Source organism: Ciconia boyciana, chromosome 2 (assembly GCF_034638445.1).
Source record: "Ciconia boyciana chromosome 2, ASM3463844v1, whole genome shotgun sequence".
Lineage (NCBI taxonomy): Eukaryota > Metazoa > Chordata > Aves > Ciconiiformes > Ciconiidae > Ciconia > Ciconia boyciana.
In genome coordinates this window covers 150609456-150634139 of record NC_132935.1, presented here as the reverse complement: position 1 = coordinate 150634139, position 24684 = coordinate 150609456, and the positions used below count along the sequence as shown (strand labels likewise).

The 24684-nt window shown below is 36.4% G+C and overlaps 1 protein-coding gene across 1 annotated transcript; it reads right to left on the bottom strand.

Annotated features, from left to right (window-relative positions):
- Positions 1–38: 38 nt before the first annotated feature.
- YME1L1 (YME1 like 1 ATPase) lies at positions 39–24112 on the bottom strand. The gene is made up of 19 exons (XM_072854517.1): positions 23869–24112; positions 20938–21069; positions 18251–18413; positions 16030–16128; positions 14164–14273; positions 12853–13003; positions 12654–12761; positions 11749–11831; positions 10801–10891; positions 8975–9127; positions 7499–7631; positions 6931–6993; positions 6321–6433; positions 5794–5949; positions 4936–5087; positions 3942–4068; positions 3768–3841; positions 3022–3108; positions 39–1856 (listed from the first exon to the last, which is right to left on the bottom strand). Exons 1-19 carry the CDS (start codon positions 23896–23898, stop codon positions 1713–1715), a joined length of 2169 nt encoding a protein of 722 aa, XP_072710618.1. The 5' UTR covers positions 23899–24112; the 3' UTR covers positions 39–1712.
- Between the last annotated feature and the right edge of the window lie 572 nt (positions 24113–24684).

Below are 24684 nucleotides of genomic sequence, written 5' to 3'. Positions count from 1 at the left end.
TATAACAATTTACAGTTAATAAAAAGAAAACCAATATGCATAATTAAAAGTAACCTTTATTACTCCAAAAAAGATGCCAAATATGCAGTATATTTCTGTTGGCATACTTCTAAAATACATGTACAACTCTAACTAGTCAGCCTAGACATTTGGTATACTGTTTTATAACATTTGGAAGTTCTCCCACACTGCACTGGGATGTCACTATAGTAAGCTGACAAAAATAGGCAAGTAGAAAGTTATCCTGGTTTTGAAAGAAAAAAAAATGCATGTGCTCTTACTAAAAAACTAGGTTATAATCAAGCATTACACTCAGAAAATTCTAAAATATGTTACTTCTAGTTTTATGTGTAGCTACCAATTTCCATTCAAATTTATTGGCACCAGCCCAACTATTTTAGTGTCCAAGTATGGTAACCTTCAACATTAATATGCTAATAAAGGCCCTCTCTGCAACAGAAGTTTATAGTCCCAAGAGTCTACAATTAATTGTGCAGAAAGATTATTATCAAGATGTCTTATTCCTAAAAACCAGTTCCATGAGATCAGAAAAATACTGGCATATAATTGCTAGCAATCACTTCCACTTGATTGGAAACTGCTTTTGTTCTCAAAAACTTTTTCTTATTATCTTAGAATTTCCAGAAGTTTCTGTAAGGGTTGAAAGAAAAGGTTTTATTTCCCTACTTCTACTGTAGAACAGAACTGGGAATGTTATTTGAAACAACACATGCTTCAAACATTTTCTGAACTACTCCTTAGTGAGCAGGATTGCCCTCTTTGAAGAAATTACCTGTTGGATTATCAAACGCCCATATATAATATTATTAGAAACTAGTTCTGTAGAATCTCCAGCAGTGTAAAAGCACTGTCAAAGCACTGTTATCCATCTACTGCAGTAATAAAAAAAAAAAAATCTAAGAATCCTGTCAGCAGCACATCAGAGGTCTCAGGTATTTCTCTTCTCCCTGCCACGGTTCTGCCCAAAACATGGTCCAAAGAGGCTTAGACATGTTTAGCCTGGGTTTTTTGCATTAAAATTTCTCTCCCAGCCATACATGTGTGTACTTTAACCCCAGGAGCACTGAAAATACAATCACTAATGTTTTTGTCTAACATGGAGCTCCCATGACTCCCTTTAATAGAGATGCACTCTGTAACTGCTTCATTCTTAGAGATGTTTTGTTACATTTCTAAATAAGAAGTCTTCTTTAAAAGTGATCTCTAGCTTCAAACAGAGTATGAACATTAGTTAGACTACATACTACTGGTTTACAAATCAATCTGTCACTACCCACAATACATTCCATAGCACATATTGTGGGGTATCACTTCAAACACACATGTAGCAGCATGACCCAGGAAGCTATGCCAAAACACACCAGTATATCTGCATGTTTTTCTTCTCAGCTTCAACACATTTGACTAAACCAAAGTGCTGAATTCAACCCTGAGATTTATCCTTCTGAATAACTTCTTGTGGGAAGAGTACAGGGAGCAGAGGATGAGGAACTTGCTTTATTTTGTGTGTCTTACTCGGATGAGACACAACAAATATATGAGTAACAGAAGCTCACAAGAGACAGAATAATATTGAAGTGTCACTAATGCCATACACACAGCAGGAAGGGAAAAAAGGCTATGCTGCGTAAGACTACTGCATTGCTAGATGTACATTCTTCAAATTACCAGTTACTGTATCACAGAAATTATCATCTTACTTCTAGTTTTTTTCCCTCTAGAACAATTTGGATTTCTTTGGCATCCAAAGTTTCATATTTCAATAAAGCTTCTGCTAAATTCTTGTGTTCTTTTGCATGAGTCTTCAGGATGTTCTTTGCTCGCTCATATGACTCCTAATATTAAAAAAAGGTGGAAGAAGATTTTAAAACTTCAGAACACAAATAACAGCAAGATTCCACTTTAAAAATTGTTTCCAGGTAAATACAGCTCAAAACAAACATTTAAAGTTGTGCCTTATATTTCATAGCTAGCACAGCTCCTGTCTCATAAGGATTTAAAATCTAGCTGGCATAATTAATTAAAAAAAAAACAAACCACCCAACCAAACTTTATGCCACCTTTGCATTTTGCAGAAGTTGGACTAAAATAAAATCCTGAGACAAACCTTAATATTTTTACATATGACTTAGAAAAGTCTTACTACATTTGAAAAGTTGCTGATTAAATTCAATATATTTGATTTTTACACTATGAGCAGTGCTACAGCATTCAAGGAATGTTCCTCAAAGACTAAAGTTTTTAAAATCTCATAAAACTCTTGAAATATTCTGTACTTTAAGAAAACTGAAAGCTACCCAACAAGTTACGAGTTGCTGCAAGCAGATGCACATTGCCAGCATTACCAGCTTCCACTTTACCTTTTAGTTCTACAGAGATAGTTCTTACATGACCAAGTCAGTTCAAAAACAGCTACAGCAAAAGTGTTAATCATTTAAATGTTCGGATATGAATAATTCTCCTGCCTGTACCAAACTAATTCAGATTACCAGAACAGTGATCTGGAAGTTCTGCGATTACTGAATGTTACAAATTTCCCTAAGTATCTGCTACTCATCACTGTGGGGAACAGGATACTGGAAAAGGAAACTCTCTGATCAGATATGGCCATTCCTGTGATTCTATACAAAATTATTTAGCTGCAAGTTATGAAATGTGGGAGTAACACAAAACACATCTGTTCTAAAACAATTTATAGACATACTTTTTTCCCTATGAATTGAATAGACAAGATACAAATCCTGACCAAATGTAAGAGGAAGTGTTAAAGCGTATATTAAAGAACCTAACACCACCAACTTGTTTCTCACTACTTGTGCATGACAATGACCGAGAAGTTTTGATATGCAGAGATTCAAAGTTGCAGCTACATTAAATACTTGGGAATACTTCCATCCATCTGTGTATTTTCACCAGTATACATTACCAAACTGAATAATCAAGTAAGCTGACACTCGTCTCAAAATAAATGTATCTGAGCAGAGGGGGAGAGAATCTTACCCGAAGAAGCGTTCTTACTTCTTGTTCAATTGCAGACTGAGTTTCAGGGCTAACTTTCCCCGTATCAGTATAGGTCATAACACCAAGCTAAACAACAATAAAAAAAAAAAATCTTTATCTTGCCACTGTTGCAGTAATACACATAAAACACTGTAAGAGCTTCATCACCTATGGCTTCTACATGCAAACAAATAAAATCATTCATCAAATGCTTGCTGAAGTGCTTGCAACAGAAGCAAAACAAGAAGCCTATTCATCAACTATGTAGTCACTGCAGAGTTCTATTTCAACAGGTCACAGTACAGATCCTGCCATGCATTTTCTTATTTAAGCGTTTGCTTATTTAAAAAACAAAACAAAATCCCCAGACTAATAACACCTGATGGGTAATAAAGATGACCAAAGAAGTTTCTTTAGAAGTCTAGAAAACTCAGTGCTATTGTCATCATCCCCCAAAACCCAAGATTATCCTCAATTCCAAAATGTTTGCTTTTATTATAAACATTTTCTGCAGACAGTAACTTTCGAGGTAATATTGAGGTGAAGATCTCAAAAGTTAATTTTTCAAGTGTCAAATATATAGGTTTTCTATTTGAGTTCTCTATAGCAGGGCCAGTCATAAGGCTTACTTTCTTTTTTGCCAGAACTACTTAATCTCTGTGATCACTGACAGCCAAATAGGCAGTTAGTTACAGAACCGAACATTTCTTTGTACCATATAAATATTTAAGGATTGATGATACTACCTTATCGCTCATTCCAAATCTAGTCACCATCAGTTTTGCAATTTTAGTAGCATTGTCAAAATCACTGGAAGCACCTAGATAGCAAACAGATGTAAATTACGTTATTTAAGCCAAGTTAAACGTGCCAGTCCACCAGCTTCGATCAAAAATTCTTTTAACTACCACTCAGCTGACCTGTTGTGATGTGATCACTTCCAAATATGAGCTCTTCTGCTACTCTTCCTCCCATACAGACATCCATCTGTGCAAGCAACTGGGACCTAGTTTCACTCCATCTGTCATTTTCTGGGAGCAAAGATACCTGTAAGATACAGAACTGTGGTCAGGTAACCATAAACAGAAGAAATACTGAAACAATCTGAAAAATATTCTTGTTTATATCCAAAGGAGATATAAAGGCTTTTATGCAACGATTTGAATGCTCTGGGCCTCCTCCTAGTCTATGCACTCGTCAGGTTTGCTTGGAGGTGCTTAGTCTACCAGCTGAAGTAGCCTCCGACAGGCCATGAGCACCTCATAAAATTAAGCAACTTAAATCTACCACCAGAAGAAACAGAACAATCTATTCTATCCATGTCTCCTTACTCCCTACACTTGTACTGAGCACAAATCAACTTGCCTGGAGGACTCAGGCCAATGATTTTCTTTAACTGAACACACTAACTTGGATAAAGTTCAACAGAAACAGACAAATATTTTTCTGTTCAAATGCTTGGCAGCTAAAGGCAGAATAGAAAAACTTAGGGATATCTATGCTAGAAACAAAGTAGGCAAGCGATTAGGTTTAGAAAAAGTCACATCGGACAAAGAACAACTTGATAAAGGACGTTTTGTTAAAAGTACAGTTGAGCAGTGGTTCTACTTTCCAGTCCTTTAGACATTGTTCAAAGTTTCGCTGTTGGATGCTATTTTAACTGCAGCAGAATCAAACATACTTACATTTCTTTCCTTGTATATGTGAACTATCATACTAGCATATGCTGTTTTATTTCAAAATGAAGGAAGAAAGCTTTCTATCACACAGAAAATACGACTAGCGAGTCTTCCAAGAGATTGCTTATAACTATTTCAACATATTACAATATGCATTAACATAATTATAACAAATAGCATTGTTGGCAAATTCTTTAACCACACTAAACCAACATAAAATTCTAGAAATACTCACATGTCCAAGTGTTGTTCCTCGTGTCATGATTGTAGCCTTGTTGATCGGCATTGCATCCTTAGTATAATATGCAATGATAGCATGTCCAGATTCATGGTAAGCAGTGATGGTTTTGTTTTTCTCATCAATTTCTACACTTCTACGTTCAGGTCCTTAAACAAAGGAACATTAAATAAACTTTTTTGTACAGCTGACCACCACAATCCACACATTACATAAACAGAGCACAAAGTAGCTGAGGAACAGCACGCAAGCAAAATTAACTAACACTCATTAAGTGCAAAATGTTTACGAGTAGGATTTTAATGTCTAAAATAGACCTCAATATACTCTACAGACAAGTTGCTTTTAAAGCAATAGATTTAAAATGCAGTCCGAGTATCTGAGAAAATTCCATTTCTTCTCTCAAGTATGAACACACCAGATTTTTAGTGTATATGTCTCAGACTTTTAAGTTTTGTGTTATCACACAACAGTCAGTTAAACAGAAGTTCCAGGTTGCTGGTCATTTATTCTCTCCTTTCCTTTAGGAGTAAGTAGAGGACGGGTAAGAAATCCAGCCTGTGTCTTTCTCTAGGCTCAAATACGACATGCAGCATTTTTGATAAAAAAAAGTATCAAATCTTAAAGAATGTATTCCGTACTGGATTTTACATACTACTCTCTGGTCTCAAAAGGTTCTGTTCAGAATAAACTAACAGAAGACTTATTTGTTTAAAACAAACACACACACCACCACCCCCCTCCAAAAAAACCAACAGCATAAAAATGTCTCTCTTTCTCTGTAGAGGTCTTAATCACACAAGAAAACCCCTGTGTCCTGTAACATATATGTATGCCTTTTATATAAAATCCTACCCATTAGAATTTTGTCCTTGGAGAATTCTAGTTCTTTCATGGTTACCATATCTTTTCCATCAACAGCTGCCTTTAAGGCAGCTTGATTTACAAGATTCTCAAGCTCTGCTCCAGAAAATCCTACTGTGCCTCGTGCAATTATTTCTGGATCAACAGCTGTGGGGAAAAACAAACTTGTCATTAGGGTCCATATTGCTCCTGAAAAAGCTTGTATCCTGAAGAAATACCAAGAAACGATTGAATTATAAGCAAGAATCATGCTCTATTAAAAATAATGTGTTAAACAAAAAATTTTCAGTTTTAGAAGAAATGAAGCCTAATTCAAGACACTATGAACTGTTTGGGACTAGAAAGAAACACTGCCTCAGAAAACTGCCATAACACTACGTACTAGACAATTTTTGTGGTCTTTACTGAGACACAGGGTAAAGCCACAATTGCTAATGGAAAAAAGGACTAATATGAGGGGGCTGATCCAGTATAAAAACTGTTACATAAAAAGATATTACAGTAAAGTATTTACTTACATGGATCATACTTTATTTTATTAAGGTACCACTTCAGAATTTCTGTACGACCTCTTACATCAGGCTTGGGAACAGTAACTTGCATATCGAACCGACCAGGACGTATTAAAGCACTAAGGGAAAAGACAATTTAATACATTGACTTAAAAATGCTGCAGTAAACTGTTACTAACATATATAAGGAACAAAAGTCCATTTGATATTTCTAAAGACATCTACATAGACTATGTCTGGTGCGCAGATGCAAAGAATACATTTTTCTTATCTGTAGAAACACAGATGAAAGATGTTTATTACCAACCCATTTCAAAGTGTTTTTTTGCATTTGAAAATTTTGCATTGTGAACCAGGAATGCAGCTAGTCAATTTAAGTAGAAAAACTTCCAGAAATTTTAGATGCTTAGAAGCATGTTACTTATTTCTTCGTATTTTACTCAACAACCTTTTAAATGCCAAAATCTGGTCAATACACACCCTTTTTAAGAAGGAAAAACCCCAGCTATAACACTGTAATACCTGAAGTTGTCACAAGCAACTTTGTTGTTGTTTTTGTGGGGGTTTTGTTTGTTTAATACATGCTCTGTAGAAATGATCAATACATTATACTCACTTATCTAATGCTTCAGGGAAGTTTGTTGCACCAATAATAACAACACCTTCATTGGGTTTAAACCTGTATGGGGAAAAAAAGGGTAAGAATGTTGGGGGTTTTTTTGGAGACAGAATTAACACCTTTTTTTGTCAATAACTACTTCTATCTCTTATTTTGGATGACCTCAACTGGCCAGTCAAAAACATGCTGTCAAACCACAACATGTGATCCAAGAATGACCACGTTTAAACTAGGAATTGGTTAAAAGCATACCCTACTCTCAGGGTTGAACTTCTTCCTTTAAAAATAGAGCCAGCCTAAAAAAAATCGAGAAGTTATTTTAAATAATTGCAGCTATTGTGCTACTACAACTCAGAAGCTTCTATATTCTTTACAGTAAGGCCATTAATGCTGCTGTTGGCAGTACTAGAAAGCGGTCATAAGAGCATCTTAAATTTATATCCTTAAAAGCATTACAAAAAAATTACAAAAAACATCAAAGCTGTCAAGGAATAAAAATTCACCCAAATATTCAAAATACCAGTCAGTCAAGCACCTTCTGTGCCCTCAGAATCCACATATTTACCCATCCATTTCAGCAAGAAGTTGATTAATGGTCTGTCTTGAATAGGGATGCATTGGAGATTCAATTCTCTTCCCACCGACAGAGTCCAACTCATCAATAAATATAACACATGGTGCATTTGCTTTTGCTTCCCCTAACAAAAGAAAAATAGCAGGACACTTCAACCACACAAAAGAACAGACAGTGTGTCATGTAATTTAGGATTCTACTATTTCTATTACTCTTGGATCATAAAGTGTTCTATTACACATCACTAGAACTGTCTTTATTTTAGCCTAAAAAAAAAAAGAAATATATTTTTGAAATGAAGAGATACAAAGAGAAGCAAGGTTCTTCATCTGCACGGCAGCTTACTCTTATCACGCTACAAGAAATTACTAGTAAAATAAATTAAGAAATGAGTTGTATTTCATATCAACTCCCTACAACAGTTTATTTCATAGGCTTGGGTACAGAACATTGACCTATTAAATAAAATTAATATGAAATGTTATGCTAACTTATTTTAATAGAACCTGTTTGTTATTTCACAGTGAAGACCTCACCCTCAAGTTTACAGGTATTAAAAACATGAAATAAAAATGCAATAATAAACTTCAAGACCATCAACTGGTACAGGCATACCAGGGCACAACTCATCTCACCCAGCTGGACATATCTGTAACATTGATATTAATGTACAAGAAAGTCATCTAAACTTCTGTAGTCAACAGAAAGAAATACACATTTTAAGGTACAACACGTGTTACATTTTGCATCTGTTCCATGTGAAGCAAGTCACATTTCTTCTACAAATGTAAACTACTTTCTACATTGTATATGCCTGACACTTCCATTTAAGCGAGAAGTTGGATTCCCCCCCTCCCCTGATAATATTTATTTGCATACTTAAAATAGAAAGCCTCTTCTGTGAAAGTTATCAATCTAAACATTAATTTTAAAAGTTTCATTATAACGCCCTTTATTCTGGGCCTGTTGATGGGTGTGAGAAAGGAAATCTCAGTTTACTGCTACACTGTGATCCCATAAAGCTCTAATTCAGAGAAAGAAAAAAAGACAATATAAAAATATGAGGGAAGTAATTGAGAAGGTTAACACTATTTTTTATCTTAAGTTTACACTTTAATTTGAATTTACAATAATTTACGTATGACAGTAAGTAAATTACAATTTAAAATATTCCATTTAGTTTATAGGACATTACATTTCTAATTAAATTACTTCTATTCTCTCTGGGAGTGTTTAACATCAGTTATAATTTTTGCTACAATTTCATCTGACAACTAACAAGATTCTACAGTTAATTGATACTCACAGAATTCCGAGATTTACTTACACAATTAAAGTTTTATTTATTAGCCTCATACACTAATACTTTCCAGTAACCAGAACTGTACCTAATCAAACCTTGTAAACAACACTGAATACTTAATCTCGCATATTAAAGGATTTCAAAACCACAAATATTTAACTTACTGAATAGGCTTCGGATGCGACTAGCTCCTACACCAACAAACATCTCATCAAACTCAGATCCAGATGCATAATAAAATGGAACATCAGCTTCACCAGCTACAGCCCGTGCAAGAAGAGTTTTACCGGTACCAGGTGGTCCAACTAACAGAATACCTAAAGAGACAAACAAAAAACCAAACAACAACAAAAACACCAAACCCACACAGTCTTATTATACAGGTACTGTTTCTTCCATGCGTTACAAGAAATAATTCACACTTGGCTCCAAAAAGCTGTTAACATCCCATTTCAGATATTGCTCATTACTTGCTATCTAAAGAAGCTTCCTATAACAGATCCAGATACACTCTGATCCATACTAAAACAAACACTTGTAAGACTACCAAATAAAAACAGAAGCCTGAAGTATTCTACAAAGTTACTACTGAGTTTAGCAGCTGAATCCCTAATAGTGTCTTCTTCAAACTAACGTTTTCCTTGCTGTTTCTGAAAGTGGAACTTCTTTTTTTTAAATTAAATCATTCCAAGTAATTGACTTTAAACAGTGTAGAGCACTAACAGGAAACAGACTTACCAGGTTTACATATTTCAGATTCACTTGGCCTTCTACTATGATCAAGCCTAATCACCCTTCTAAATCAAAACATTTGTTTCTGAACTGTCTAAAGCACTTAGCAAGAACTAAAGGTGCTGAAAGCCATACAGAAGAAATAAAGGCCTTTTAAGAATTCAGATACATAAAACCCCTGCCTTTCAAGATAAAGGACTACTGTATTAGTTTAATAACTAAAGAAGGCACAGTAAATTTTGTCTAATCCCAACATACTCATTTGCATAATACAGGTTCTTTTTTGGACATCTTTGCATTATCTTGGGTAAGTTTTTAAGACTGAACTTATGTTGTGTATCTTTCTCAGATGAGAAAAGGTACAACAGAATTAAAAATTTTGGTGACAGGAAGTTATTAACTTCAAAAAAATATATCCTTATAGAGACAGTTAAAGGGGCGGGAAAAAATAAGACCTAAAAACCTCTGGGCTACATAAAGTTCTACTCAAAAAGGCATTAACACCAATTATGCATAACTTTATCAGTAAATTTTTTTTAGTACTATGTTATGTTCAGTGACAAAGTAGAAGAACTTTTGTAGTTCAGTACATCATCTCTAAAAGGTTTACTTGTGATTTCAAAGAAATATCAATTCTTAACCCTGTAAAGGCAGCTGCTAACAGTGATAAACACAGGCTTGATTTCTGAAAGGCTTTTTTGCCTGGAATCTACAGTCCACTGCTTTGCGCTGTCATAGCTTATTACCCCTAATGTTATTACTGAATTTCTACCAAATGTAAGATGTATCCAGGCATCTTTGCTTCTTCTATCCGAGTATCTCAGATACCTCAAATTCTCTGTGGGGGTAGGCAGTAATGACCAATTTTTACATGTGGGGAACTGAAGGTAAGACAGGAAGCACGCAGCATGCTTCCTTAACCTCCACTCCTCCACCCCCAAGTACCTCATATAAGGGTATCCTTTAATAAAGAAGCTTTCGCAACTCTCTTTGAAGATTCATCTGTTCCTCAAATATTTTAAACAAACAAGGAAATCCACTACCTATGTCTAACATTATTTCATTATTTTTCACAAATACAAACTAAATATAATAGTAGTATTTAGGACCATTTTGGTTATATACTTTTTTTATTCCCTAACTAAAGGAAAAAACATTCAAAAGCTAGGCTGTAAATTAGTCATTCAGCCTAGAACAAAGCTACAAAGATAGCCACAGCTACATATGATTTTCATTTCTGCTGAGCAATGATTCTTACCTTTTGGAAGTTTACCTCCTAGTACAGTAAATTTATGTGGGTTTTTCAGGAATTCCACAACTTCTTGCAGTTCCTGTTTAGCTTCTTCAACCTACACATTAAAAACATACCACAAAATATAACTAAGCATTTATAAAATACTGCATCTTTTTTGTGAGTTTTGTATTAGAGACTTAGAGAAGTTTAAGTCTCTAATTGTGTATTGATCAAAAATACACAACAAAAAGAGGAGATAAAAGCATACTACAGGATTTGTGTGGATACCAAGTGTCCATGAGTTTAATTCAACCTATTTCCTAGAACTGTTCATAGGAATAATCAGTAAACACCAAAGTTAATAATACTGAAGGAATAACCAAACAGTTCAAGACCAGATCTGACCAACAACATAAACACATAATCAAAAATTCTATATCAAGATATTAGTCTAATTACTTAAAAAGAGATTAATTCTATCTATTTGTCCAAGGGGAAGGAGAGGTCCTCATTTTGCCACTGACAGCCGAAAACAGTTGAATAGAAAAAATACAGCTATCCCATCAGCAGTGACATGCCCACTTCTTTCTGAGAATTTCCGTATCTCCTGTCCTAATATCAGATATCCGAAAGAGATGGTACTAACAGAGAAATGGTCAAATGGCATTACAATCTTCTTGTATTGGTCAACTTATGCAAAAAATAGATTAACATGGATACTTATGGCCTACCTTCTGCTACTCTAGCCTTTAAAAATGTGATTCAACAAGTCAAGAGTGCACCTCTCATAAGGTATTAAATGCCACGAAGATACAAAATAGAACCAGAGTGGTTAAAACCCTTCTTGATCTTGGTGAATATATATAAGGCTTCAGTTCATACAAAGAAATTTCTTGAACAGAGTAAGACATTCTTCAGGCTCACAATGATTAGTTAAGCAAGAACTCATACACACTTTACTTTTGAACTTACCCCTTTTACATGTTCAAATGTGACATTTTTCAACTGGATTGGATCAACTGCTGCATCAAAGATACTCGATGTTCGAAAGCGTACTAATAGCAAACAGCAGATGATAAACAACACATTTACACATGAAGTCATTTCATTCCAAGACTGAACTTTGCACTTGAACACACCGTTAAGCCACTAACTTTGCACCTGCCCTTTTAAAAGGGCATGCTTCACTGTACAAGTGTCCAGCAAGAATAAGATTTCTTTAAAAAAAAAAACAAACAACTTTAAAATATTTGCAGTCAGTTCAGTGATGTAAGTGCTTTTTAGTAATTTGTAGTACAGAAAGCCCTGCGTCCAAAAACAGGTACACAAAGCCAGAAGTTCTTCCCCAGTGTTTCTGCACATATCCTAACTTTCTTGAGACCCAGGTGACAATTTAGCATGAAGTTGAAATTCTCCATGTACATTATCTCAGCCTTTGATCATTCCACTATTTCCAATAGATTTCTCAAGATGATAATTTGGCCATGCAAGTACCTAGTTGCTATAAACTAGGCTGTGATTACAAATAAAAATCAAACCATTTTGCCTACTGCTGACCTAGATAACGCATCATCTAAATTCAAAGACATACATAATTGGTGAACAGTCTGACTACTTCTCTGCTTGGTTCCATGTAACTGTTTCACCAAAAGAGTTAAAATAATTATACTAACAGACAACTTTTTTGTATCCATAAATATTTTGTCACACTATTGTCTGAAGGGCTGTAGCCAAAAGCAGTAAATAACTCTTCTATTTCATTAGTACATTGAAATGTTATCCTAAAGCAATAATAATGTCAAAATGCATTTAATTTGTGCTAAACTTGCTGGAAGAAACAACACAAGTGAAACAGTGCGGAAAAAAAGTTAACTAACCAGCATCAGAAAAGGAGCCTTTCCCAGGTAAAAATGACGAATATATAGCAAGATAAAAACAAAGAACAAAGAGAAAGAAAGAAAGCAAACGTGATCTTCTTAAGGAATCTGTAAAAGAAAACAAACAAAGTTTTAAAATGGGCTGAAATAAACTACTTTCTGAATGCAAAGACAAGATACATGAACTAAAACAACTTACCAAGTGTTTTTTGCAGGAATACCTGTGCTTTCAAAAACCCTTCTGCAAAACCAGTTTTAAAAGCATCCTGGTGTGCCTCTGGGATGTTTTTTGTTTTCATTAGCGCATCTAAATTTTCAACATCGATTCTTCGCTTTCTCAGGATAAAGCCCTAAAATATTTTCCACAGCAGCATTAGTATACACTAAGTTGTGCTACATAGTTAACTTACTACCTGGATTGGGGGAGGGGGAAGAGATAAAAAAAGCATATAATGAAGGTGCTATGGGGTTAGTTAGATGACACAGGGCAGTAGCCTGAGTGTGGAATCACAATGGTTCCAAGCAGGGGCACCCTGATTTTTGCTGAACAGGTCAGGTTCAGAGCCCTCCTGGACTCCAGTTCCAAACAGAAAACGCAGCCTAAGGCAGATTTGCACACAGCTAGCTCTTTACACTGGATTCAGTGGGATTTATTAGCTTAAGCTTTTTGCTTCATGAAATCAACTTAAATTACTTCCAAATGTGAAATATCTTCGTAAGTATAGTATTTGATCTTCAAGCTCTAGCAAAACATCTCATATGCCCTACCAAATTTAAGAGCAGCAGTGCATAAAGCTAGCTCTGGTACATCTTCATCCATAGTATACCTAGTCCACAGATAAAATAAACTACATATGCCTAGAAGAAGGGGAGAGTTCAAAGCTCATTTACACACACAATAAGATCAAATGCTTTAATTAGCCTGACTTCTGTACAACCAATTAGAAGCAAAGAGTACCTAGGTTAACTTGGTTTTGTTAAGTGCTTGGCTACCCCAAGCCTGAATAGTTATCTGCTGAATTAAATGTATATAAGTGAGTTTGTAACCCATAAAACACCGAGTTTAAAACTTCTGTATCTTAAAAATATACTAGCCACAATTAAGTTTATTCTTAAAGCATCAATGACATTCTGAACTGCTTAAAAAAAAAAATACACATTCTTGTATGTTAAACTAGCTGTATTTCTGTTTAAACAAATACTTCATTTGACTCCAAACTATTTTTAACAAAGCCACAAAAACAGAGTAAGAAGAATTTTATTTCTAGAGTTTAAAACTCTAAAAATATTATCCTAAAAAATTCAAATAATCTTTATATTGATGATATATGAAGCAAATCTGTGTATTAGTAAGAAAAACAGTATATTGTCATTAGCTCAAGTTTTAGAATTAAGAATTTTTTTCACACTAGTGAAACCAAACACATTTGGTAAATTGTAAGGGTTCATTCAAGAGAAAGAGATGGTCTGAATAAGCCTGAAACAACTTCATAATGCTACTCGTATTTACCTTCAGAAGTGAAGAAAGTGAATTTTTTGTTTCTGTGAATTGTTCAGATGTTGACTGCAGACGTCTTGCTCTTGATCTCAAAGTCTTAAAGGTCCGTGATTGTATGTAAACTTAAAATAGTAATAATAAATAAAAGTTTAAAACTATCCATTACTACCACTACACAAAAAAAAGGCCTAAGAGGTTTCAGAAATTATTACATGAAAAAGACTATCGTGATTGAACTGAATATAACCTTCAAGACATCCACAGTAGAAAGTGAAGAGAATTGTAAACAACAATCTGTTTAAGATGCCTGACCAAAAAAGGAAAAACCAGAAAACTCTATGAAAGACACTTCTGGATCTAATAGTAATAAACTGTATAAATAAACCAATAAATTTTAGCAATGTAAATGGATAGTTAGATGATCATGAACCATGTCTGTAATCTAAACTTGCAAGCAAACCGCTTACTGTTTCACAATATATTTTTCACATAAAATTTTCTGTTAAAATAATCAGGAGTTCACATTGTGAATTATAGATAATTGGCCAACCCTATCACCGTCTCAGGAAACAGAAAAGACATATGGCCGAATTAAACCCAGGCAGGGTAACATGAAACATTCAGAAGCTAATCCAGAAGGATGGGAATGAAGGTTCCTGCTCCAAGATAAGCTTTGTCTAAAAGCTCATCTGATAAGATGCCCTGAAGAGATGCGGAATGGCTTAGGTGTGCCATTAACTTAGAAACTGACAAAAGAAATGAGACCATTTAAACACAGTGAGCTTATAGCACTGTATGTCATCTTCTATCCCATCAGAAACCTCACGATGGAGATTTTATCCCATAAATCACAAAAGCCAAGAATGTTTATCTTCTTTCACTACTATGTTTTAAAATAATCACCACCACCAGTCAATTATATAGGTTTAACTAAGCCTTCTGTTATCCTAGAGTAGCACCAGATAAAAGGAACTTCTGGAGGTGATCTAGTCAAACCCCTGCTCAAAAAAGGTCTAACTTCAACATCAGATCAGGTAGCTCTGGATCTCATCCAGCTCAGTTTTGAAAATCTCCAAGGATTAAGATAACACCACCTCTCCAGACAATGTGTTTCAGAACTTAGCCATTCTCACTGTGAAAATTTTCCAATGGGAACTTCCTTTGCTTTTACTCGACATTGTTGCCTCTTCTTTGAGGTGTACAAGAGAAGGGTAACTAATATGGCTCCAATAGCAATTAGATCACTCCTCGCCTTCTCTTCTGCTAACTTTAACATCACAGATCCTTCAGCTTCCCCTGTACATTAAACACTCGAAAATCTGCACCCTTCCTTGTGGCCCATCACTGGGCTATCTCCATTTTGTCAGCACCTCTCTCAACCATGGGACACAAAACCAGCCACGATATCCAGATGTAACATCAGAAGAACTGAATAGAGGACAATACCTGAACTCCCTGAGCTCCTGATCATGTTCTTGCTAATGCAGCCCTGTTGTTACCCATCATACATCCAGGGGTAGTTTAAACCAGTCACCAAGCACCTTAGAAAGTTCATGTGGATGAATACCAGATTCAACATATTTATCAATTCAAAAGTAGTCAGGTCATCTACCATCTTTTAAAAATACAATCCACAAATACTGACATCTTTGAACAAGATTCTATAGCTACACTATGTTTACTAACTTAATTCTGGAAACATACTACTCAAATGCAAAAATAACTTCCTGATTTAAAGTGTTAATATCAATGTAAAGTTCTTCCTGAAAGTTTACCAATATTTCCTGAGTGATGCCTCTTAAGACTAAAGTAAAAATACTTTCCCAGACTAAAAAGATACTATAGAGATTAAAAACAGTGTAGTTTATTGTTTTATACCTGGCCAACACCGAACATCTGAACAGAAATTTTGGAGGGGATTAAGATGCTGTCTGTACAAACAAGATGAGCGTAAAGCACTGAAAACATCCACGAAACCTGTAAAAAGATACAGCAAAGTGTAAAAACACCCTCTATTAAATGGCAACTAAACATTACTTGTTGCATAGGTTGTTTCTTTCTTAAATATTAATTCTATTTTACTACAGTCCTTCAGGCATCTGTAATTAAACAAATTAACCATTACCAGTACATAGACAGTTAACTTCTTCACAGTAACCTATGACAGGCACTTTGCAATATACCACAATTTTTTCTTATTAGAACTTCCAAAAAAATTTTGGTACCCAGAATCTTGAATTTGAAGCTGTATCTGGGAGGGAAAACCCTGCATATCTGCACAGAGCTAAATAAAGTTACCTAGACTGGACAGGAATCCAAAGACTTTAATGAAGCTGAAGGACCAGCATGCAACCAGTCATTCAGTTTCAAAGGCTTTAAAGAACAGATTGCTCATGGGCATTTTTAAAACAGAGTATGTATAATGTATGAAAACATTTTAAAACAGAGTATGTATAATGTATGAAAACATTTTAAACTATACTAAGTCTACTTAATTGTACAGTCATCATGCAATACAGAAACAAAAAGAAATAAATAAAAAAGCATCACAGTGAAAAAGTTATTAGCAGATACTATTTCAAGCACACTACAGACTGCAAGACAAGAGGACCGTCATTTATTTGTTGCTTAGTTACAAAAAGCTCAAAGAACTCATCCTCATTTAGCGGGTAAGAATTATTTAAGAAACATCAGAGACCTGGAGAGGGAGGGGAAAAAAACTGAGGATGAGCATACATATGCTCTCTTCCATAGTAATTCAGAAGCTAATGTAATCACAAAAAGGGTGGGGGGTTTTGTTTATTTTACATATTCTGAGAAAGTTATTACATCAGTTAGATACATCTAGGACATTAAAAAAGAACCCTGAAAGTTCCTACTAAATTTTTTGAAGTTATATGATTGTAGTAACAGCTTACAAGCTAACAACTGAAATACTGAGGAACTATGGGAACAAGAAAAAAAGATTAGCTATTAATTCTACAACGCTATATATTCCACAATCTTCTACAATACTGCATATTGGCTAATCTAATGCAACATAATTATGAACACATTAGTTTAAAAAAATATAAATACTCTCCTCACTTTATGCACAAGTATATGCACAACATACACATATCAGTAGTAACAATCATCCATAGCATGCAGAGGCACCTACACCAAAATTACATTCTTGTAGATTTGGCATGTCCCTTGCCTGTGGCAGTTTTCCACCTGTAACCTTGCCTTTTCAACTGTGAATGAAACAACCAGTGAGCTTCCATGTTAATCTATCAAAGCTTTGAAGCATTTGCAACTTTTTTCTTCACATTCACATTCAGGAAACTGCCTCTGGGCCAATTTTTTTATATCTCACATCACAAAGCAATTTAATACTTTTTCCTCTAATAGTAGCCCTGAGATATTATTCTTACGCTCTTTCTCCCAACTGCAATACTATACAGGCAGTATCTCAAATGTCAGCTATATGCTTCTTTTTCTAACACATTCTCAACCATCTACAATGGCCTTGCTTCCCATATTTTAGACTAATCCCAACAAAACATCTTTAACTGTAAGGAACCACTCTTGGTTTATTTCAGCAATGAAATACTCTACATGGACTGTTAACAGCTTGCCACCCTGAATTCCTTTCTAATTAACGTCCTTGTGTAATGTTGCTTCAAGCAAAAAAGGAATAACTTAATGTAAACTGGAGATGTTCATGACTGTGATACATGAGTAGATTAGCAAAATCTAATTTCTTCTATTTGGTGAAACAAACTGGTGAAAAAATTCATAGCTTAGGTTCATCATTAAGAGACAATGCATTTGTACTACAGCTGAGTTCAGACAAGTTTAATAGCAGACAACTTCAAATCTGAATTTGAAGAAACAATTCCAAAATCTGGGTTGAATTTTCTAAAATTCTCAAGATTCAAAAGCACCACTCTAGAGACAACCTGTATACAATAAAAAATACATTAACATTCTTTTTAGTAAAGATTTTTTAAACTGAGTTATCTACAGCACAGGAGATTAAACTAAAGAGTAACTCTGTTCACCTTTATAATCTAACTCTTACCAATTCTCATAAGTACTTTACTCTGAAACATACCATGCTTATTTTCAAAGAAGGACTCAGCAGAGATGTATGATGTATGCCACTGCGAAGAGACTTTGTTTTCTGCACAGTAGCCAGGAAGCAACCTGTTCACCAATTCTTTGAACTGGTTAGCTTTCAAATCAGACAATCCCAGATCTCTTAAATTAAATACAGACTGAAAAATATAAATAAATGTTCAAAATTTACTTAAGATTACCTTAGGGAAAAAAAAATTAAGAATAACTAAGTTAACTTTTTAGCTCGATACAGCATCTGTATTTCACAGTTCAGACAAATAAAAAAAATTCTAAATGAAGATACATGAATGAAAGGACATGATTAAAGAAAGAATATTTGCTACTGTCAATGCAGAACTTTTCCATTTGCACACATTGGTATTTTCATTGTCACAGGACATTTATGACAAGTGTATTTTCTTCCCAATTCACTCTTTTTAACACCTTCCTGCTCCCTGACTGAAGCAGGCACAGAAAAAAAAAAGCGGTTTTCCAACTCTTTCTACTCTTTATGATAGAGCAAATGGAGAGTGCGAGGGGGAAAGATGTACAGCAATAGCCACCCATTATACTTCATCCAAGTGAGCAAACAGCAAAAGCCCTCAACCTCTTTTTTTTTGGCTAGCCTTTTTGCAGATAGCGCAGATTTAGCAGCAGCACAAAGACTGCTATATTTAGAAACTATACACAGAGTTAAAATCTTAAAAAGCCACGAGCTGGGTAGACATGCAATGAAAGGCAAAAGTTTCTATGGGGAAAAGGGTAAGTACTAGGATCTGGGATTTCCTACAAAGCAAAGAAACTATGAAAAAAACAAGAGGTAAGGCACATACACTTGAGTTACTAAAAAAGTTACCTTGATCAAAGTAATTTTAATCTTGTATTTTACAGATAGGAAAAAATCATTTTATGGGAGAGTATGTTTTAAAAATATGTATTGGTTTGGACCCTTTAAAATATCTATTAGCCTCTCAATATTGCTTCTGCAGTAACATTTTCTTGACCGAGAAGTAAATATTCTATTCTAAATGTATTTGCACAGATATTTAATTTTTGATTGTTAGAACATTATGGATTATATTTTTGTTCTTCCTAAATTGTTTTATGTAAGCTTTATGTTGCTCTACTTTCAAGGTGAAATGAGATTTCCAATAAAAAGACATACATGAAAAATACTTGAAAAAAAAGTCAAAAGAAGCATTTTTAGCACAGATTCCTACATCCATCCAGAATACCACCATACTCAAAGTTTATAGTTTAAAATTGATTTCTTAAGTAAACAAAGTATTCTGTTTTAAAGGCTAGGGTAGATTGCTTCTGGTCCACTTATACTCAAAATAAGTATGAATACATTTTTAAACATAATTTTACTTTTACAGATGGTTTAAAGGAGTAGATCAAGCATTCCCACTTTAGCTTAATAATTGCTTGGAAAATTGCTCAAATGTTAAGGGGGGCAGAAGATTAAAAAAACTTTTAAAAGTAACATTTTCTATGACCCTTCAGAAGAGGTTACTACTTACAAATACAGATTTAACTTCGCAGCAGAGAGGCTTCACATTCTCAAATAATTATTTTTGCCATGTACTATGGCAGTATTTGCTGATTTTAAATTTGAGCTTAACCTTTATTTAAGCTTAGGTTTATTATAGTCTAATCAACTTGCTTTAAAAACTTTCTTTAAAAATACTTTAATTAAGAGAGACTTTTTAAATTAATTTTATACTCTTATCATGCTAGGAGGAAGCAAACAGGTGTATGGTGAATTAGAGAAAAAATATTAAATGTGAAAAACCCTCTGTATTTAAAGGAGACCAGATTCTCTTGCTGATTAGAAAGACAAATACAGAACTGAATAAATGAAACACACTTTTAGTTTCATTCATTAATCCAGGTCTCCTGCTGAAATCAGTTTTTATCACCAGAAGCAAATACAGAATAAAAATTTAAAAATTAAAAAATAAAAAATAATTTTAAAAACCCCAATGGAATTGCAACACAAGGATGATTAGTACAATCCATGCAGATTTCCAAAGTTCTGCAGTTAAGTGAGAGACTCCATGTTTTTCCTCCCAAACATTTTCTTAATTATAAAACTTGTTGTAAGAAATGAGTTGAAAGTGGCAAGATCTGATACTACTTTGCACTTTCTGTATTTTAAGTTTCAATGTAAAGAACAAAAAATACCTAATGATAATGAAAGATATTTCAATAGAAAAATAAGAAAACATGCAAATATGCTATTTAATCTCTCAAACCCCCTCAACATATTTTAAGTTACAGTCCATTTGCTCACAAGCAATAATGAAACAAACTTTGCTAGAATTCAGAGAGCGAAAAGACAAGAAGTGGCTTATTAACAGAAAAGTTATTGTTACTTTAGAGCAAGAAACATTAAGTTGAAAGTGAAAACAAATCCCCTCCTCATTATCAAACTACTACTGAGACAAGTACTAGCTTTTTTTCTTATTAATGAGATACTGTATTTTCGTAGAATCCTTACTGCCAAAGCACTGACTGACTGAAGTTCTGTCAAAAAGTTACACTCTATGTGTTAACATTGTTTAGTCACATGACATTATTTTATAAAACGAGTCAAATATTAAACTCACTTAAACTGGTATTATTCAGATTTAATTCAGTTAAAAGCAAACCACCACTTTTTCCAAAGGTTTTTAGTACCTCACTCTTCTGAGGATCATGCTCTGGGGAGGCATCCCTCTGGACAGGCTGTACGGATGCTGTACTGGCAGTAGTAGTGGAGCTTTTTGGTGAATGAAAGGCATTGATAAGGTGACTCAGAGGAACAGTAGCCTTGGGAGGGGAAAAAAAAAATCAGATAATGATTTAAGCTTGTCTAAACTATTGAAACATATCTCCATTCCAAACCCTGACTTATAATTGCGTATCTTGTACACTGCCTTTTAACTGAGAACTTCATAATAAACCACATGAACTTAGCTTCAACATGGAAGTGTTAGCTGATACCTCTATTTAAAGAAAAAAGAAAGTTTAAGTATGCATGACAGGTTAGAAGCTCACAAAGCTTGGAAGAGGGGGAAAAAAAAAAAGGCTACATTTCATGGTTTTCACACATAAGCGTGGGTTAAAGAAAATAATCACTAGATTTGCAAATACAGAAGTAGGTACAGATCATCAACACTTAGAAGATGCAAAGACTGCCCTCAATTTGCACTTAAGACAACATTTAGTTATAAAAAAAATAAACAACTTCTTATACATTGTTCTCAATGGAAACAGCAGAGATACAAAATTGCTACTACACTTAATACTTCCTTCAGAATATTTTTTCAATTTTTTTCTTTTTTTATGTATCATTTGTTTGCTGTGTTAGATATGTGCTGTTGCAACCAGATGACAGAACAATAAGGATTGTTGCTGTCTTCTGACAAGTATTACAAACTTAACAACCATTTCATACAAATAAAATACAAAACTTTGTGAAACAGTGTTTTTCCCTTGCTGTCACCACGCCCCCATCACAGTCAATTAACTTACATTCCAAATAGGTGTTTTTTCCCCACATAGCAATAAAAGACACAAAAAAGGAAACACAATCAATATGGGGAGAAAAAGAGAGGAAAAACAATAGCAAACTACTTCTACAGTGAAAAGTCTGCAAGTTGACACCGTCTCTTGAAAGGTTTAAAACCTGTTTATAGTTACTGTCATTCAGGAACTTTCTCTTTGGAAGAAATGCTCACTTAAAAGAATCCTGAGCCTGTCTCGGTATCCACAAGACAAAACTAAGATCACCACTCTGGTAAGACTTCACAACACAGCCACAGAAGAGAAGTAATGTTCTTTAAACAACATGAATAGAAAAAGAATGGTAAATGAGGTACTCCATCTATTTAGTGGTAGGTCTTAATTTCAGACTTTAATATGAAATATTATGACACAGTAAATTCTATATTATCCCTGGACAGATATCCAAGCAACAGATCTCATCAAGCTGGTTCCCCTTGAACCAACTTGACCAGACAGCTCAGTGGCTGCTTTTGAATAGTGTTGAATCATGAGGATTTATCAATATCTTAGTAATTCAGAGATTGCCGTTCTTAAGTACTATTGACTCCTGTACTATTTTCCAAACAACAGCTATTTTAATCTATAAAGTAATACTTTTATAACTTAAAATACCTATATTTTTTCCTGCATTATACAAATTGTTCCCAAAAGTTTCCTTTATGTTTTCTTCCTTGGGATCCCACTTTAGCAACATACACAAGTATCAAACTAACCTATAGAAAGCACATACACATATCACAGGCAATTCTGCAGTTCAGCAGCACTCAGTCAGCTCAGTGACACCACCTCATGAATCAGTACAGAAGCCCAAGTGCACCACATATCAGGGTTCCTCCTCTAGCACGTGACTGTATCTATTGTGAATATACAGCACAAGTAATTCCAACGCTTCCAAACCACCTCAGTCTCATTACACGTCACTAGGGAAGAGAGTTGGGGTGCAACTCTGGCTGCTGAAACAATACCTGATCGCAATACCTGATCAAGCCTCTGCCTATGAATGTCCTTCCGTGAGAACTTCCATCTCTGTGTTGACTAGACAGAAGATCGACAGACAATGCTGGGAGACATGAAAACTGCCTCAGAATTAATTGTTCAAAGTTATAATTAAGCTCTGGGAGTTTATGGTAACACCATAAAGCCTCCAGAGATCAAAGGCAGCATCCCAACCACTAACCAAGCTTTCCTCCTACATTTCCCACTATGAAAAGTGGAGTGACACATTCCTAAAAATATCATTACAAGTTCTATCATTTCACTATACTAACAAAAGCAATTAACACATTCTCCACATCTGGAAAGAACAATCAAATCCCACTGTGGAACAAGATTATCACATACTAATCCCCCTAACACAAAGCATAAAAATAAAACTACTGGTTCAGATCAAAGTCCATAAAACCCACTAGTCCCAGCCAACTCACTATCTAGTAAAAGATGCCTTCCCGATTGCATCCAGACTGTTCTATATAACAAATAATTGAGGGACTTTTCCTCCACTAACTCTTCTAATTTCCAAGTCATTTCTTTTTGTTTTCCACAACTCGTGACAACTAACAGCACAGTTTAACTTTACCGGTAGTAACACCACCCCCCCCTTTGCTTCTACTATAAAAACAGATGCTAAAAAGCGCCATCTCCAGGTTACTTCTTCACTTCAGATTTTACAAGCTTTTACTGTACCTGTCTTCTCCATTCACGTACTTTTTTCCTAAGTAAGAATCCTCGGCCGCCTTAGCCCCCACCCGCTCTTCTCCCCGCCGCGACACTCGGTGCCGCCGAGCCGGCGGCCCCCCGCGATGCGCCCCCCACACCTCGTTCGCTCACGTTCGGTCGACGCTCTCCAAAGCCCCAAAAACGTGGCAGCCGGGATCTCGGCTCCTCCCGCCAAGGCCCGCAACCCCCGGGCCTCCCGACTGCCTCCGCCCGGCCCCGCTGCCTCTACCTGGACGCGAAATGAGCCCCCGACCACAGCCCGGTGGAGAGGGGGCCCCAAGCGCGCCGAACTGCGCACCGCAACGGCCCGGGGCCGCCGCCGGTGCGCTCCGCGAGCCCCCCTACCTGAGGCTGCACGGTTGAGAAGGAAAACATCCTCCCGGCGGGGACGGGGACGGCGGCGGCGGCGGCGACCACAGGCGCCTCTTCCGCTTCCCAGCCCAGAAGTAGGAGCCGTGCCCGCCTGTCAGCCTCCGCCGCTCAGCCGCTGTGGCAGCCGCCGCCAGCAGGAAGGCCCCGCCGCTCCACTCTTCGGGAAAATGGCCGCCCCCTACGGCCGGCAGTGACCAGGCCCGAAGCTGTCCCGGAAGCGGCTGGAGACGCTAGAGCTTCCGGGTCGCCTCTCCCTTCCCCCCCCCCCCCCCCGCGCAGCCACCGCCTCGCAACCAGGTCGCATAGCAACCCCTGGTTTCCCGCGTTTCCCGGCTACACCGCGTGCAGGATCAAACCATCAGTTACAGGAGGAGGAGGGGGCTGAGGAGCAAACCATCCTCCCGGGCAGGCCCGTCTGCAGGGGGAGCCGTGCGGCCGGGCCAGGGCAGGGCCGGGCAGGGCGGCGGAGGCCGCCGGCACGGAAGGCAGTGAGGTCTGGCGGGAAGAGGAGGAGGAGGGGTGCGGGCGCAGCCAGGCCCCGGGGATGCCCAGGGCGAGGAGCAGCGAGGGCCCCGCGGGGTGCCCGCTATCACCCGGGGGCGGCGGAGCTGCCAGGTCTGTGCCTTCCCGGGGGTCATCACCGCTGGGGAGCGGTAGAGCGGGGCTCCTCTCGCAAGCGCCAGGAAGGGTGAGGAAGGCTGGCGGCGGGGCCTGCAGTCTGTCAGCTGAGCTGACTGCGGAGGGCCAGCAGGGCTGGCCACAGGGCGTGCTTGGCGTCTTCGTTTTGAC

What these genes read in the sequence shown, in the direction of transcription:
- YME1L1 (XM_072854517.1), bottom strand. Translation starts at nt 23,898, where the DNA reads ATGTTTTCCTTCTCAACCGTGCAGCCTCAG. An exon ending in ATGATCCTCAGAAGAGTGAG is followed by an intron (nt 18,414 to 20,937) that starts GTACTAAAAACC and finishes TATATTTTTCAG; the next exon opens with TCTGTATTTAATTTAAGAGA. An exon ending in GAGGAACAACACTTGGACAT is followed by an intron (nt 4,069 to 4,935) that starts GTGAGTATTTCT and finishes TGTATCTTACAG; the next exon opens with GTATCTTTGCTCCCAGAAAA.